At 36.4% G+C, this 16,974-nt stretch overlaps 1 protein-coding gene across 1 annotated transcript; it reads right to left on the reverse strand.

The window, feature by feature from the left end:
• Window positions 1-19: 19 nt before the first annotated feature.
• Window positions 20-11,114, reverse strand: LOC128873455 (aconitate hydratase, mitochondrial-like). The gene is made up of 9 exons (XM_054117047.1): window positions 10,929-11,114; window positions 8,682-8,836; window positions 7,470-7,636; window positions 5,185-5,937; window positions 4,417-4,619; window positions 3,112-3,400; window positions 2,187-2,460; window positions 1,337-1,685; window positions 20-928 (listed from the first exon to the last, which is right to left on the reverse strand). Exons 1-9 carry the CDS (start codon window positions 10,959-10,961, stop codon window positions 788-790), a joined length of 2,364 nt encoding a protein of 787 aa, XP_053973022.1. The 5' UTR covers window positions 10,962-11,114; the 3' UTR covers window positions 20-787.
• Window positions 11,115-16,974: the final 5,860 nt, after the last annotated feature.

A 16,974-nucleotide genomic window follows, 5' to 3' on the forward strand; every position in this document is an offset into this window, starting at 1 on the left:
ATAAAATACACAACACTCCTCTCGCTGCGAAATTCGTTTTATTTGATCTTTAGTAATAACAGCGATCATACATTATATCTCATTAGTCGTATCTAGAAAACTGTATAATCAGAATGTTTGCTACTTGATGAACAATATATACACAAGACTTCAACGAGCGAAAAACGAGAGACACGCGCGTGACAGGAACACACGCAATGCTTAGGGTGCCATCGGTAGGCTGTACAAGACTTAAAAATGAACACGTTGGCACGCCTAAGTTGCATATCCGACCCCGTCGTCGCGCATGGAAATTACCCCTGTTCGATTTTCGCCAGGAAACGTCGTCAGTCGAACTCTCACAACGCGATATCAGTCGCGATAAATGAACAAGGGCAGTCTAAACGATTCGATTAATCCTTTCCTAGAGTTAACGTGTACTAAAAACATTGCTAGATACGCGCTTCTCCCGGTTCGGTTTATCATTCTTCGACGAAACGGATGGTGGACGTGTTGAGGTATTTCACGAAGAAAATAAATTTACCCAGCACTGATCGTCAGCGTTGAACACGCTCGTTTCAAGCGATCCTCTCGACACCACAGACGTTATTTCGCGATCGGCACGATACGTGAAATCCACGTACGACGATGTTCACGATTACAGAAATCTACCTGGAGAATTAAAGTATCGTACCCGAAACGTATCTTCATTCGCGATCCGCTATCGGTATATACGCAACTAGCTACGATAGTGCAAGTCTTTGCGAACGATGACGGTCCTTCGCACTTCCCGGATGACAAAACGCGTTTACTTTCCGCTGGCAATCTCCTTCATGCGATTCAGAGCGGAGCCTGCCTTGAACCAGGATATTTGTTGATCGTTCATGGTATGGTTCAACGTGATGGAGTCAACTTTGCCGTCCTTGTGCTTGATTTCCGCTTTCACTGGCTGCAAACGTAACGGAAGGAATCGAGCGGTGGTTAAAATCAGTTAAAGTGACTGTAATACTGTCCCAACATAAAGTAAACACATTATGTTGGATACAGTAGCTTTAACCAGGGACCCTGATGTAACCAGAATATTCTAGAATAATAATTCTTTTTTGGATTTAAATGTTTTTAGTTGGAACTATTTTTATAGCTCGCAAATGTTATCTGTAGTTTTAATTATTTCCAAACCTCATCATCTTTGCGCATCTCCCTCAAAAAATACATAAAATGACCGCAAATGAGTTAAATTTAAATACCAAAAGAATTTTTCTCAATGTGTTTCTCTATATAAATTTTTTAAGTAACTGTTATTGTCGATCCCTGGTTCCAATTAAATTATAAATAAACGATCGCGATCGAGATATACCTTGCCAGGCGCCAGATCCTTCAATCCCAGGAGACTGATCTTGTCCGTCGGCTGAATCTTATCGTAATCGCTGGGGTTATCGAAGGTCAAAGGCAACAGTCCCTGTTTCTTCAAGTTGGTCTCGTGGATACGCGCGAAGCTCTTGACGATTATAGCACGGCCACCCAGATGCCTTGGTTCCAAGGCAGCGTGCTCGCGGGACGAACCCTCACCGTAGTTTTCGTCACCAACGGCCACCCATCTCACGCCATTCTTTTTGTAATGTCGGGCTACGTCAGGTACTCCTGCCCATTCGCCGGTCAATTGATTCTTGATTTTGTTTACTTCGCCATTCTCGGAGTTCACGGCGCTGTGGGATTTATGAAAATGTTTCGAGTGTTATTTAGACTGCTGAAAGTGAATGCTATACACTGGTAGTAAGATTTCAATAACAATTACAGTCAGTGTAAGAAGTATTCGTACAGCAACCAATTTAAAATAAAATTAATAAGAAAAGAAATACATAAGAGATTAAGATTAAAAATAATAAACTTTAATTTACGCAAATTCTACTCTAAAAATATGTAGGAATGTTGGTTAATTATTTCTTCCCCTAACATTTACTAATAAAATAAATATATGAAGTTTTATTTTGAATTGGTTCCTGTACGAATACTTATTACACTGACTGTAAGTATAGTCTTTATTTTGTTTTCCTCGTATAAACACATGATCCGACTGTTCGTTTCATGTTTTCTTAGTGTACTGCTATTATTAAGACTTGTTGTTATTAGCGTGCTTCTATTATAAAAGACATTCACGAATATTTCGTTCCAATAAATGGAGTTCTACTGTAAATTGTTAGACGTACCCAATGAACATGTTGTTCGAAATGTTGTCCAAGTGGCCACGATATTTGAGCCAGGGACCGGCGGCGGAGATGTGATCGGTGGTGCACTTGCCCTTGACTTTGATCAGAACAGTCATATCGGTGAGATCTTTGCCGTCCCATTTGTCGAAAGGTTCCAGGAGCTGCAATCTTTGACTTTTCGGGTCCACGTCTACCTTTACCTTACTGCCATCAGCTGGAGGTGAATCGTACGTGTCCATGCCAGGGTCGAAGCCACGGCTTGGGAGTTCATCGCCTGAAATATTAACGTAGAATATTTTCATTTTTCCAAGTGGCCAATTTTTGTGTTACAGATATATAGAGTATAATTACTTTCTACGATTCACAAGCATTACATTCTTCCTGTATACTATTGAAGTTCGTATAATACGAAAAAGTAAAGATTTATACTAAGAAAATATATTGTGGGTGTGAAACAAAATCATGTACTTCAAGTTTTTATACATAGATAAACAAATTAGAAGATAGTTAAGTGTAAATGCAATTGAGAATGTTACATTCTTCGTGTATTAACAAGGAGAACATTTTTGCTACATATGATTAATATTAAAATTTTTAAGTTATTGAATTTCAACATAGATCTATGAAAAGCTCAACTGATAACACAGAAATTGATAGAAAATATCTTGTAACAAAATAGAAGATCCTACAGCAAACTATTCAACCTTCAATTTGATCTTTAACACTACAAACAATATTAATCAATTGTACGCAGACAGCACCGACGCGTTGTGAAACAGACGCCATGAACTATGACTCATGCGTAATTATTCGCGAATTACCGCACCGTAACTAGATATCAGACGCTTATCGTTTCCATCGTTCTACATATGCTCCTACAAAATTTCCAGCAATTAGTTGATTTCTTAGGGAACTTGATACTCACCGAATGGATCTTTTAAAAGGAATTCCTTTCCATCTTTGCCCTTCAATTTGTCCTTCGCGGGGTTGAAGTCTAATCGGCCAGCGATAGAAAGGGCTGTGACGAGTTCAGGGCTGGTGACGAAGGCGTGGGTCGCAGGATTCGCATCGTTACGACCTGTGAAGTTACGATTGTACGATGTGACGATTGTGTTCTTGTCGCCCTTCTTGATGTCTTGGCGGTCCCATTGGCCGATGCAAGGTCCGCAAGCGTTGGCGAGGACAGTACCTCCGAAATCGCGGAGGGTCTTCGCCTAAATTACAAAAGCTGTCTTTAACGATCATCCATAAGTCTCTTTGTCAGAAACTTTGTCTCAAGTCGAGCGTTCGTCTATTTCACGAGTATTACGTTATTATCTTATCTTCCCTAGTCCACGAGTTGCAACGATTAAATATCATGCTTGTTGTTAGTGATGATACTTTGGAATGGCTAGTATAAACAGCCTTTATGCAACACCATTTGGTTTGATAGTAGAACTACCAATAGTTCTATCCATTATGCATCGTGGTATATATTTCGAATTAGATGAAGGAAAGGAAAATCAATTTATCGGTATGATTAGTTTCCTTCAATATTTGTCGCCAAAAATTTTAACGGAGATATTATTGATAGTTGAATATATTTAAAAATAAATTCGGCATCGGTCGAAATGTCTGACAGTTAAATATTTAATTATACATTATTTAACTGGAATTTCTATTCTTTTATTTTATTTTAATCCGAAAAGTATATAGATATATGTTATTAAATAGAAATATCTATTCCGATTTCCGCAAAAACGATATTATAATACTTCTATAAAAGCATTTTCTCATTCGTCGAGTTGAAATCCGCTTTGAAAGCACAAAGTCGACCCATAGTCAAATTTTAACGTTTCAAGACAGTCCTCGCCGTTCATAGAAACGTATTAGGGAGGGATGTATTAATAGAAAGAGAGAATACTTTGGCGATGATAAGGAGACCGAGAGCTGCTCCCAGAGCTCACGTACACCAATTTTACGTAATATCCTTTCTCTCGGAAAGTTTACGAATACACCCAGCGGTATACTCTAAACAAACTATACCGTGCGAATGCCTGAGTCCCTATTTTTTCTTTTCACATTGTCAAAATACATCGATCCGAGCCAAATTAAGAATTGGCGTGGGTCGCAGTGTCATTACTAAGTGACATGTACCAATGCTTGGCAACGATTCAAAAACTGTGCAACTGCGAATTGTCTACAAGCTTTCTAACCGAGCTACAGGTTGACATACTAAAAGGAAACTTACGATTCCGTCACGCTCGATGGTGGCGCGGATCTGCTCGGATCCGGGTGTGACATTGAACGCGGCCTTCGATTTCAAACCGTGTTCCATGGCTTGTTTGGCGATGCTCGCGCACCGGCCCATGTCTTCGTAGGAGCTGTTCGTGCAGGAACCAATTAGACCGACCTTGATCTCATTCGGCCATCCGTTCTTCTTGGCGTTCGCACCTGGTTGCAATTATCACGGTTAATATTTGATCATTGTACGCGATCGATACTTCTTATAATTGTCTCGTCGATCTTCGAATTCGGATTACAAAGAATTTCACTTTTGTAACTATAACGCTATATTATAAATGGTAAATTATTTTTGCTGCAGAAATTAGTACTATGTGTACAATTCGCATGGATTAAACATTGAAAATATCTGAAACTTATACAAATCACTTGCCTACTCATCCCTAAACATCATATTAACCGATTTTGTATATATAATTTATATTATATTCAATAATATTGTATGGCACAGTTTGGTTTATTAGTTTAATTTTTAGGGATAACTAGGGATAACTAAAATTAGTATGGAAAAATTAAAAAAGAAAAATCCTAATAGTGTAGGTTTCGAGGAAAACTGGTCTTTCTTCATGTGCATAAATAAGGACATTCGCCCTAAACGATAGTGTCGATAATGTTTGAGTGTTGTTAAATGTTGTGTCATCAATTGTGGACGCCAGGTCGGAAAGGGTTAATAATGAAATGCAAACAATCGCTGTCTTCTTCGCGATCCACTTACCTAATTGCGAGATGGGATGAGCGAGATCAGGTGTAAACGGTCCGTTCACGTGTGGTTCCAGCGTGGAGAGGTCTAATTCTATGATTTGGTCGTATTTGGCGTTCGCGTCCGCGGTAAGGAGGCTCTTGTGCTGATCCGCCGCTGCGGCGACTTCCGCGCGACCGGTTGCTTTCAAGTAATCCTGCATACGATAGTTGTAAGGGAAGATCGAGGTAGTCGCACCGATCTCGGCGCCCATGTTGCAAATAGTCGCCATACCAGTGCAGCTGATGCTGTCGACACCAGGGCCAAAGTACTCGACGATCGCTCCCGTTCCTCCTTTCACCGTGAGGATGCCAGCTACTTTCAAGATAATATCCTTAGGGCTGGTCCATCCCTTCAAGCTTCCGGTCAGCTTCACCCCGATCACCTTGGGGCATTTCAACTCCCACGGGATGTTGGCCATCACGTCGACAGCATCAGCGCCACCGACACCGATGCACAAGCAGCCAAGACCACCGCCGTTAGGTGTGTGCGAGTCGGTACCGATCATCAGCAATCCGGGGAAAGCGTAATTCTCGAGGATGATCTGATGGATAATACCGGAGCCAGGGTTCCAGAAACCGACGCCGTACTTGGCGCCGGCTGTCTTCAAGAAGTTGTAGACTTCCTTGTTGATGTCCTTCGCTCGTTTCAAATCCTTATCTCCGCCGACTTGAGCTTCGATCAAGTGATCGCAGTGGATGGTAGAGGGAACGGCGACTTTTGGTAATCCTGTGGGAAGCAATTTGAAAATGTTGAGAATAGAAACGGACGCCATTTTGGGGGAAACGTAACAGACGTCGCGGGTTAAAATCACAATTTTGATCGATTTTCTAAGTCATTGATGGATTTGTGCCATGCATCGATATCGAAAAATGTGGAAAATGTATATAGTAAGACTAATATTTAAATATAGTAATATTAATATTTCATTTTGTGCAAGTGTACATTTTTCTGTGTTTTAATATATACGAAGAATTTGCACAATATGTAATATGATGAGTAGGTAAAAAGTAATCTAATTAATTAATAATGCATGTATACATGTAATCTTGTTATCATGAATGTAATATTTCCGAAGATTATGCAAGATGTGTTTGGAGTACGTGATTAAACTTTGTCACCGTATTCTACGCTCTCTAAGAATAAAAAAGGTTAAATGAGTATGAATTCGGAAAGTTTTTCATTTTAAAATGTAAACATTTTTTGTTTCTGATAGTGCATAATGGATAAAAATTAGTTTAAAAAATTCCCGAAAATTATTTCGGTTTGCAACGATACAAGTATCGCACCGACATTTTGGAGACTGTGGAAGACGTTCAAAAATTCCCCACTTTTCCTCAAAATTCCTCAATTTTCTCACATTTTGTCACGATATTAAAATAAGTATACTGATAAGATTGGCTTGACTATGAAACTTTCAAGCAATGAATGATATACTACGACGTAAGATGCCTTCAATATCTGAATGACATGCTCTACCATAAATATTTACGTCTACCGGAATGCAAGATTTATAGTATACTACTAACTTTACGCGTGATGTATGTATATGTACATGACTTTCTTTTATCCTTAGAAAGAATGGCATACGATATCAAAATCTGGTCGACTATTTGAGACACGCCCAGTACATACACCTAAACGATCTGTTTACTGACACGTATTTTCCTCGACGAAGCGAGTTATGTAAATTATCTTGCAATTATCATACATACACAGTTCTTGATTATGTAATAGAAATATAACATAACGTTTCTGTATAAACTGGTCAGTCACTAAACATTAACTTATTGAAAGTTCATGAAAGAATCTAGTAATCTATATAATTATTCTTTAATTATAGGATTATAAATAATTATTTTAGATAATCTAATTTTAAATTCTTGATCTTGTAATCATAGTTAAGTACAATTTAAACAAGCAATAGTAGTAAGTCATTTGCGAAGTATTCGTATAAAAATTTTATATGAAAATAAGTTTTGTCAGAAAATAAAAGAATTTTTAAACAAAACATATAGTACACTTCTTGCCCGTGGTATTTTACCTTCCTTACAATTAAAGAGCATATGTAAACGAAATTCGAAGTAAACAATGCTACTCATTCTAAGGAAACATGTTTCTCGAAGAACACACCGCGCACTGTGTATATTTACATACATCGATGATATAGAAGGAAGGTCAAAATTGTTTTCGGCGAAACGTTGTCCACAAAAACTGTTTTAGTGATACTGAAGACCCGATATCGCAAGGTTGTTACATACCAGAGCTGATGAATTGCAACATGGCCATTTGGGCAGTGGCATCTTGCATGGCCACGCGATCTGGTCGTAACCTAAGATAGCTTGTGCCACGGGTGATATCTTGCTTGCTGGGTTCGTCGATGTGAGAGTACAAAACTTTTTCTGAAAGAGTGAATGGCCGGTTCAACCTGCGACAATGCAACAATATTGATATACATATGGTGCTGTTTGCCAATGCCTTATTTATAAAAAGTATTAAAAGAGAACCAATATTTTTGTTTATATACTATTCGATATTCTATGTCATTGTATTATACAAGATGGCTCTGCTAAATTGATTACTTTGAACGTCTCACTTGTTTTTTACGATGGGAACGAATGTCAGAAAGGAATATTATCTGTTTGGAAGGAGCAAATATTTTCTAGTAAAATTTGTGATGTAATCGAATTATTTTTATTGGGAGTATGTACTCTAATTAACATTTCTTCATATAAAGACGAATTTAATGATATGTAGTACGTTGACCTCCAAATGATATTGAATAACAAAAACTATTTTTATATGAAAGAAACTATATAGTATTTACTGATTTATATACGTTGAACTTGATGTTTTAAGTGTTTGCACATAAAAAAGTTATTTGAAAATTAACAGAGATCGTTTCGAATAACTTTCGAATTAAAATGGATACTCATTTGAGTTTTCTGCAATTTCATTTCTCTCGCATAAAAACGAGTTTATTATTTAAGGTCATCTGAAGGTTAACTATGTACCTGGTTAAATTTGCCTTTTAGTGAGATACATGTATTGTAGTGTTAATGAAAATATCTTATCTCGTTAAGACAAATGTCGATGACCTTGCGTCTCGAAACGTACGACCTCGAGATAAAAATTATTTACTTCTCAGAATATTTCTTCTCTTCAAACAAATAATGTCTTCTCTGACATTTGTCCCAATCATAACAAGAAATGAGACTTAAAGTGACCAAGCTAAATGGAACATAGTGTGTAGAATACGTTATACATAAATCAACATATGCTTTTAGAAGTTCTTGGCCATTTCAAGAAGAAATTGCGTTCTCTTCTTTTGAATATCGTATGGGAAAATATTCTTTTATAATATCCTCATACAGGAATAATATTTTTATAATGACTTATAAAGTTAGACTTTAGTCAGCTAAATAGGAAACAATCTATGAAAGAGAAATCAATTGACAGAGTTGATACCATACCTTTTCTTTACAGCTTTGAGATTTTCATCTAATTTATCGTATGGAAGGTAGCTCGTCGAATCGAATTTGGACATCGCCACCTTTGCGGAGGCGAAGCTCAATGGGCTCACGCTGAAGCATCTTTGTTGGATGTCTGCCGTGAATATGGCTAGCCTCTGTAAATTAATTTTATTTGTTAATCGATGTATCAAAAAGTGTAATAATATGTAAAGCAAACTTTTATATATTTTAGACTTTTAGAGCAATGACATGGTAAGGGTATTTATAAACATTTGAAAAAATTCATAAAATATGTATTATTGAATGTGTTATTGTATTTTATATTACAGTAACGTAAAGACATTATTTTTATATAATAATATTGAAGTAATATATAAATATTGTACAAAAATAACATTTGTAAATTGCTTATTATTACATTCTTATAAAATAAAATAAAATAAAATAAACTAGAATACAGAATATTCTATTCTAAATTTGAGAAGATAATGGAATATAGACTACGCGTATATATTTATCAAGTACGAATCACAGAACGCCATGGTAATATTCAAAATAATTTAACGTAGATAAACACGGTCAAACATCGTTAACGATAATAAGTGTTACAATATAAATAACATCAATTGCACGTATGCTATAAATAAACGCAATTCCTTAGTGTGAATCTATTGTTAGCTAAAGACGATTATATACTATACTCATATGAATTTCAATGTTATATATCGCGTAAGAACTTGACATTGTATATCAATGTGTTTATGCACCTCGTTGTATACATGTTAAACTATGTTCAAACATTTAATTAGTTGCTTTCAATTACCAGTATGTATTCTAAATTTATTATCTTCGATATACGTTTACAATCTCTCAAGTTGTCCTGACACTAAAAGTGTCTCCTCGTGCTTATGCGAACGCAAGTAAGTCATAAATAAATTCTCCTCGCGGTATTATTTTTAAACATATATACATTAAACACATAAAATATATAACTTCGTATATACATACATATAGAGTTACAAATTATGAAGTCGTCGAAAAGAACAGTCCAAAAAAACCGATTACAATAATAGAAAAGAGTACGATGCTATTATGTATATTTTATCACGTGCTCGACTTGTCACGTATGAGGTACATATTACGAAATAGCACGCGAAGATTCACCTATACACACCGCTAGTTACGTAATTCGATTGCTCGCGAACATCAAAATTTAAAACGTCTCGAATTCCCTTGCAAAACCATCCGACGAAATGCAACGTGTCGCAAGAATACGTTTCGACTTCGATAGATACCGAATCATCGCTCGAACTGAAAACCCGTTATCAGTTTTAATTAATCCGTTCCGTGTTGCAACGGTTTATTGTTTTTCTTTTCAACAACAAGAGGCACGAGTTTTGCACCGATACATATTTTCCGTTCGTCCGTACGCGCCACGCACTCTGATTCTGCGCACTGGCCATGGACATAACCTCGAAGTATTCCGAAAATGAAATTCATACATATAGATAAGCTCCGGAACAGATTATGTAACATACAAATAACATTTTTTGCATTTCTCTTTCACGATAATCCGTCGCAACGTTATCGCCACGATGTCTGTTATTCTTATTGTTACGTATGTGACGTTCCAGATACGTCATTGCTCCAAAATACCGAATCGCCTAATCTCAGCGACACAGATCATATGCTCCATTAACGGCCTGGCTACAAAGTTCTCTCCGATTTGACAGCGAAAAATCTGACAACTATGAGATATAATCATGAGAGAATAAACTGTGCTCCAAAAATGATCGTCACTTGGTATTCTTAATGTCGGAATTATTACCCTTAATTCATCTTGAAGGGGGCATATGCACTAGTGGGAATAATTAAAGAACCACGTTTCTGGATCAATAAAAGAAATAAGCTAAACATGGGCATTGAAAAGTACATATTTCTATCATAAAATATATTTTATATGTACGTTTCGGAGCGCCTTGAAGATTTTGGAATACCTTAGAAGGAACATTGAATTTGTTTAAAATTTTTTAATTATTATAAATGTAACATTGTTTTCTCACAGTCATTTAAATTAACAGTCAAGCTATGCCCACGCTGACATAACGCGACCGACCTTGGCAACGGGGTCGAGTGATCTGAATTCGAATTGGGGCACAGTGTCTCCACGCACCGGTTCGCAATTCCCACGTTTCGTGAATGAACCCCGAATTTTTTTGCTCTAATATACGCCAATCGCGATCATACCTGGCCGCCAAGAATTCGGGTGCAGTACGACATCGTCGACGAAGGTAGCTTCCAGTGACGTTGTCGTGAATCGTCCCGAAATGGGTTTGTAGACGAAGGGAAGCGCAGGCGCGGATGACAGAACAGAAAAAATTATTCCTCTCGTGGCAGCCCTTCTCAAACCGGCCACTCGAGAACTGAGGAAATTTCGGCTTGGCGTTCTCATGTCGATGCTGAAGAGTCGCGCATGCGCTTCCACCGAGCCAGACATAATTTGAACCTGAACGATATCGGAAGAAGACTTTGGCGCCCCCAACTTCCCTGTATCTCGAAGAGATTTCAACAGTTACCAGTCCTGTGACTTTCACGCAACTGCAGACAAGTACGTGGTCTGTGATGGCGTTGCCGCCATTATTGAACCGGTCTAGTAGGTATACAGCCAGTGACAATATTTCTTCATCGACCAGGTTCTTCGGCGATGACTATAGCTAGTTTGTAGTTCCCTGACGCGGTCGCATGGCGCTCCCATCGCTTTTATAACGTTTCGTGATGGTTTCGTAGATAAGAAAAACTTCATTCGAATCACAGATAACTGATAAAAGCAAAGTCTAACGATTGGGAATGGCTTAGGTGGCTCTAAAAACTGTTATAGTGTAAGTGTCAACATCTTTGCTGATGAAAATTTAGAGTATCATGTGAAAGTAGATGTATACTCTTCGAAGGTATAAACTAATATCTTTAGAATATATAAGTAGATGAATAACGCATTAAACATCAGATTAGTATGAGTGAAGAAAGTAATAGTTATAGATATAGAGAAGTAAAGAGAAAAAATATAGAGTATACATAGAAAGATACACTTCAGAATTTCTAGGAAAATTAAATAAAGTATCTAATTTTGATTTTTTACAGAATACCTGCTACAATTATTTATCTTATTCGTTATTCGAAATTTGTATCTAATAGTTAAAAGTAATTTGAATGAAAATCACGCAGTGCAGCGATTGCAGGTAAAGCTAACTGGTAGTCGCATCGAATGATTCCGTGCGCGTTCTAAAGAGGGCCCCAGGCTCGCCTGAATCTTGATCACTATTGATCATTTCGTGAACTACGCAAGGGTCGTATTTTAATCGATGATGAAGAGCTGCTCTAGGCACAGGAATAATTTTAGACTAGACTTACAGTAAGTATCGAACGAAGAATGTATTTGACATGTGACGTCACGTACACGCTTGACATCTACAGATAAGAGCGATAAGAAAAATTGTAACGTACATAGTGACGGTAACAGTAGCAGGTAATTTCGTCAAGGGTCTGCCTTGTTTGAATCATTTTTATTTATGGAAAGTTTGGGCCTACAGATATATAAAAGCTATATATCATACAAATCATTTATTCTCGACATATCAGAAAACGATATGAAGAGATATTGTATTTCTATCTTCAATTCACAATTCGTAACTTTATTTTACACTAATATCGTATTATCTTTGTAAGCAGTGTTTTTCAACCTTTCCTGACTGATAACCCACTTCTAAGTATAATTTGTATCACTATTAGAAATTACATATATTTTATAGTTATTGTGATTTAATAAATTAAAATTTTGAAACACAATATTTATGGAGACCTCTCTATGATGATCTCTATATAACTTTTTAAAATATGAAGATTTTAAAATTTCTATTCAGTAAGTTAGAATTACCAGATAATATAATTTCAAATGCGGTGATTTATTGTTTGCTGCGATCATTTTGAAATTAATTACGTTCTTGGAGGATTCTTTGGATGACGTCGTCATCATTGTTGAATTATTTCCCGCACAAAAAGTGCGCCATTGTTCGGGAAAGATGATACTTGGACACGGCAAGGTCTAAATTGTATGAGGAGTGAATTATGGTTTTAATCGTACAATTATACTTTTGTTCTCAATGGTGGCGCAAGAATATCAAAACTTCAGTACTCCTGTAACTCAATCTAAAAACGAACAATGATACATAAACAAAGATATACTTTTGTAATTAGTACAAAGTACGTACAATATTATGCTTCATTTGATAGACGGTATAAACATAATTTCTAAAATTCTCTGATATTAAAAGGCTACATTTTAAATGATCAAAGTTTGGAAAGTACACATTTTTCAAGAATAAAAATTACATAAACAAGAAAATGCAAAGACTTACGAGACGTTCGAAGATTAAAAAAACATAAACAAATGTGAAACTGATATGTGGTTATATCAGAAGTGGTCCAAGGTAGCAAGTTTCGAGAACTGCATTCACGAAGTGGATTTTGCCAACATTTACATTGAACCTTCAAGCAGATAACTTTCAAGCAGGAACAAGCAGAAACTCTCAATATTTAATTTTTTGATAAAAAAAAAAATATGTTCAAATTTGATACTTTATATTTATTTAATTCATATATGCAGTCACATTTCTAATGTTCTTCATGGAATCCATGACCAAATGCAGTTGCTTCATTTATAATAAAACACTTCTCAGTTAAAAAAGCAACGGTCTGTTAATTACAAGAATGGCACCGTAAATTTCTCGCTAGTCGCATTATGGTCATCTCGGGTCCATGCCATACCATTTCTGCTCGTCATTGTAGTCATTGCAACTTCACTAGTAGCTCACTGAACTATTGTTTACTTGCGAACGATTGCGAGAGTTTATATGAATCGTGACAGCTTAACAATCGATTCGTTATCCAAATACAGCTAGAGACAACCATTACGCAACATGTTCAAATAATTCAATATGTAGTTGCAGCAGAACCATCGTTATCCGTATTAATAAGGCGCAACTTTTTTCGGTTGCGCCACTTCAGAAGTTCTTGCTGCCAAAGAAATATTTCTTTTGTACTAGTAGGGTCTCGGAGAAAAAGTAAACAATTAACAAATACTTCATTATATGAGGCATACTTGATATAATTAACTACTTTAACCGTGAGATTATTCAAGTAGAGTAAATATATGACATTGACACTTTTTGAAGTAACTACAGTGGGTGTAGAATGTATTCGTACACCGATCAATTTCCCAAAAAACTTTTGTGTGAAATTGTAGTTTCTTAACTTCCTTTTTTATAATCAATGATATTTTACATATTCTCGGAAGTCTCTAAGATAGATATAGTCCAAACAACGTTTACTAGTTAATATAATTTGTGAAATTAACAAAAAAATGCGAAAAGTGGATAAAAGTATAGAAGCAATAAGTATTTGTACGATTCTTATGAGGAACCATTTACAGCAGAGTTTGTAACGTAAACACATTAGTTTATTGCTCCGTGCGAATTAGAAAACATCAAATTTCCAGGAAAGTACTTTTAAACAGTTGTGCGAATAGTTATTGCTTCAATATTTCTATCGATTAATTGTTTTTTTCTTGTTAATTTCGCAACTTACATAAATAGCTATTTTTTTTTTTGTTATCTATCTATTCTAGAGATTTCCTAGAACATGCAGAATGTCATTGTTTATAAAAAATAAGTTAATAAATTACAATTTTACACAGTTTTTTTGGAAATTGATCGATGTACGAATACTTTCTACACCCACCGTATATAAGAGTCGTTACACTTGTTGCTTTCCATAGAATTATAATGTTTTCCATTCGGTCGCGAGGCACTGTCAGTCATTTAATCTGATTAAAAATTATATTTGCCACGAACTACGTGACACTGTTCCCAGCTTGCGGCGTTCGATGTCGCGGTTCCAATCTAATCTGATCGACCGCAGTGACAGGTTCAAAAAATTGGCGCGCTTTACCATCGTGACCTTTGACCCCTCGAGTCACGAAACGCACGGGCGATGTATCGCCTCTGCAACAGAATGTGGAAGATAAAGGAATAAAAATGAAAGTGGAGAGTCGTGGCCGAGGCAGAGCAGTGACAGACGCCGATCCCGAACCCGGTGGATAAAGTTTGCAAGTCGTCGCCGAGGAATTTGGAGCTGCCGATCGTGGCGATAGCTGGCCGTGGCGCCTTAAGCCGCTTTAAACTTTATCTCAACGACGATACGGTAAAACGATTACGTTAGGCTTTGTATCATCGAGTACATGGAGATCTCATTCGCGACTCGTGGCGATCGAAGTACGAACGCGCGATGATTTGAGGCATCAATGACAGAGAGCCGTGACAGGGCAGATGAGACGCGTGGGCGCCATTTTACGAGACCCCAGGCAGACGTTCCTAACACTCTCTGTTTTTTTTTTCAGTTTCAAGGCAATTTTCATAATATTTTGCAAGCAAAATGTAGTAGTTGACGTGAACTTTTAATCTAGAAAAATAGATTGCTCCCTTGGAACCTAAAACAATTGCACGAACTACCTTCACACTGTACGCATCTTTTTTTAATAATTAATCATAAACTACTGCTTCTTGTTACAGTTTCATTTCAATGATCTATACTTGAAAGTCGAAGCTTTATAACCCAAAACTTGGGTCCAATATCATCTGTTTATTTTAAAGAGGGCAAAATTGATGTAGGAATTCAAGAGTAGAACGCATTGTGTATACAAGAGAATCAAATATTGATAGCTTAGAATTTGATAGCTAATAGTTATATTTAGATACACGAAGCTAGACTTATAAATATGTAGTAAGTTTTTAATACGTATGGTTCCATGATCTCGTAAGACATAGGAACATAAAAAATTGTTAGTAGCTGTCTGTTTAATATATTCTTGAAGAACGTAAATTGGTTGAAGCTTATAATAGAAACAAGAGCAACTCGTGAAATGCATAATAAATTATCACAGTAATGAGACAATCGTCATAATAAACTAGCTGTAAGCGTGATCACGTGAAGAATAATGGAAATCACGCGGTAACACGTTGAGGGAGATCTGTCTGGAGATTAGGAGTGTTATAATGTGTATCATTTTGGATATTGATCTCTTGTTATAGTTACTTTCTAAATCCATAATAGTGACTCATTCTGTTGTATTTCATGTCATGTGTAACACTTATATCTATTGATTATTTATTAACCCGAAGACAAGTAACTTTTCTTTTCTCTCAAACCCTAACAAAAACGAACTAATAATCACTTTTCCTTCTCAAATAAATAACTCATTAGCAGAACTGGTCAGAGTGGAGTACAAACACGAGGAATTTCTTTTACTAGAAAGACCTATTAAATCTCTGTCTAAACAAGTTAATTGATTACTTTAACGAAGCGATATCGATTGTTTCTTTTCCGAGAGATTACCAGCGACTCGGTGAAAGAATCGGTGGAAAAGTTTCCAGTGCTCGAATCCCTGGAAAATTATAGGTGCACGTTGCTCGAATTTCTTAGTCGAAGCCTCACGGCTGAAGTAAGAATAGCGATCGCTGCATCACATTATAGTGTCATGGGTGAAATAGCCTTACGGTCGAACTGAGTTAATCGAATACCGATCGTCGATCATTTCTACCCCATTACGCAATTGTAAAATTAGACGGTACATCGTTGCCTTTGTTCTTCGATTATAGTCGGTGATCTAAATATTTACCTTGTGAGTGTTACGAATGGGTGATGCCCATAGAAAAGGACGCGTAATTCTTTTCTACGAATATGTAGGAACAATAAGCAATTCATTTCCAGGTACGATGAAGTCAATAATCTGGATCACAAGGACTGTTTCACGCTTGAATATTTATTAATATAGTGACAAATGTACGTGTATAAATATACAATTAAAAAATTCGTTTTACAGACAAAATACGACTCCCAGCACTTAAGCTATTTTTAATTTACAATAGAAAAGTCTGATACAATCTATAGCATATGTATTTTATTAAAAAAACAAAATTCTAAAGCCCGCTTGGAAAAATTCTTTACAACATGTTGACTGAAGAGAGAGGTTCTTTTTAAAGAATATTATAGAAAGAAAAATGTTATGGTTCTAAAGAATATTATAGAAATTCTTTCACTAATATTAGCAGCACGACCTGACCAAAATGATCTAAAATGCAAATTGAACATACGTCAGCGCCGGTGTCTGCTCTCTAAAGCCTTGAGATATCAAAATATAACTACTGGTGTTGGAATGCGTCTGAATTCTTTTAAACTCTTT

Source organism: Hylaeus volcanicus, chromosome 3, assembly GCF_026283585.1.
Source record: "Hylaeus volcanicus isolate JK05 chromosome 3, UHH_iyHylVolc1.0_haploid, whole genome shotgun sequence".
NCBI classification, from domain to species: Eukaryota; Metazoa; Arthropoda; class Insecta; order Hymenoptera; family Colletidae; genus Hylaeus; species Hylaeus volcanicus.

Excerpts from the sequence above, each read along its gene's own strand:
- LOC128873455 (XM_054117047.1), bottom strand. The coding sequence starts at position 10,961 with ATGTCGTACTGCACCCGAATTCTTGGCGGCCAG. Across the intron at positions 4,620-5,184 it reads TCATCCCATCTCGCAATTAG|GTGCGAACGCCAAGAAGAAC; the intron begins GTAAGTGGATCG and ends AATTGCAACCAG. Across the intron at positions 929-1,336 it reads AGGATCTGGCGCCTGGCAAG|CCAGTGAAAGCGGAAATCAA; the intron begins GTATATCTCGAT and ends TTACGTTTGCAG.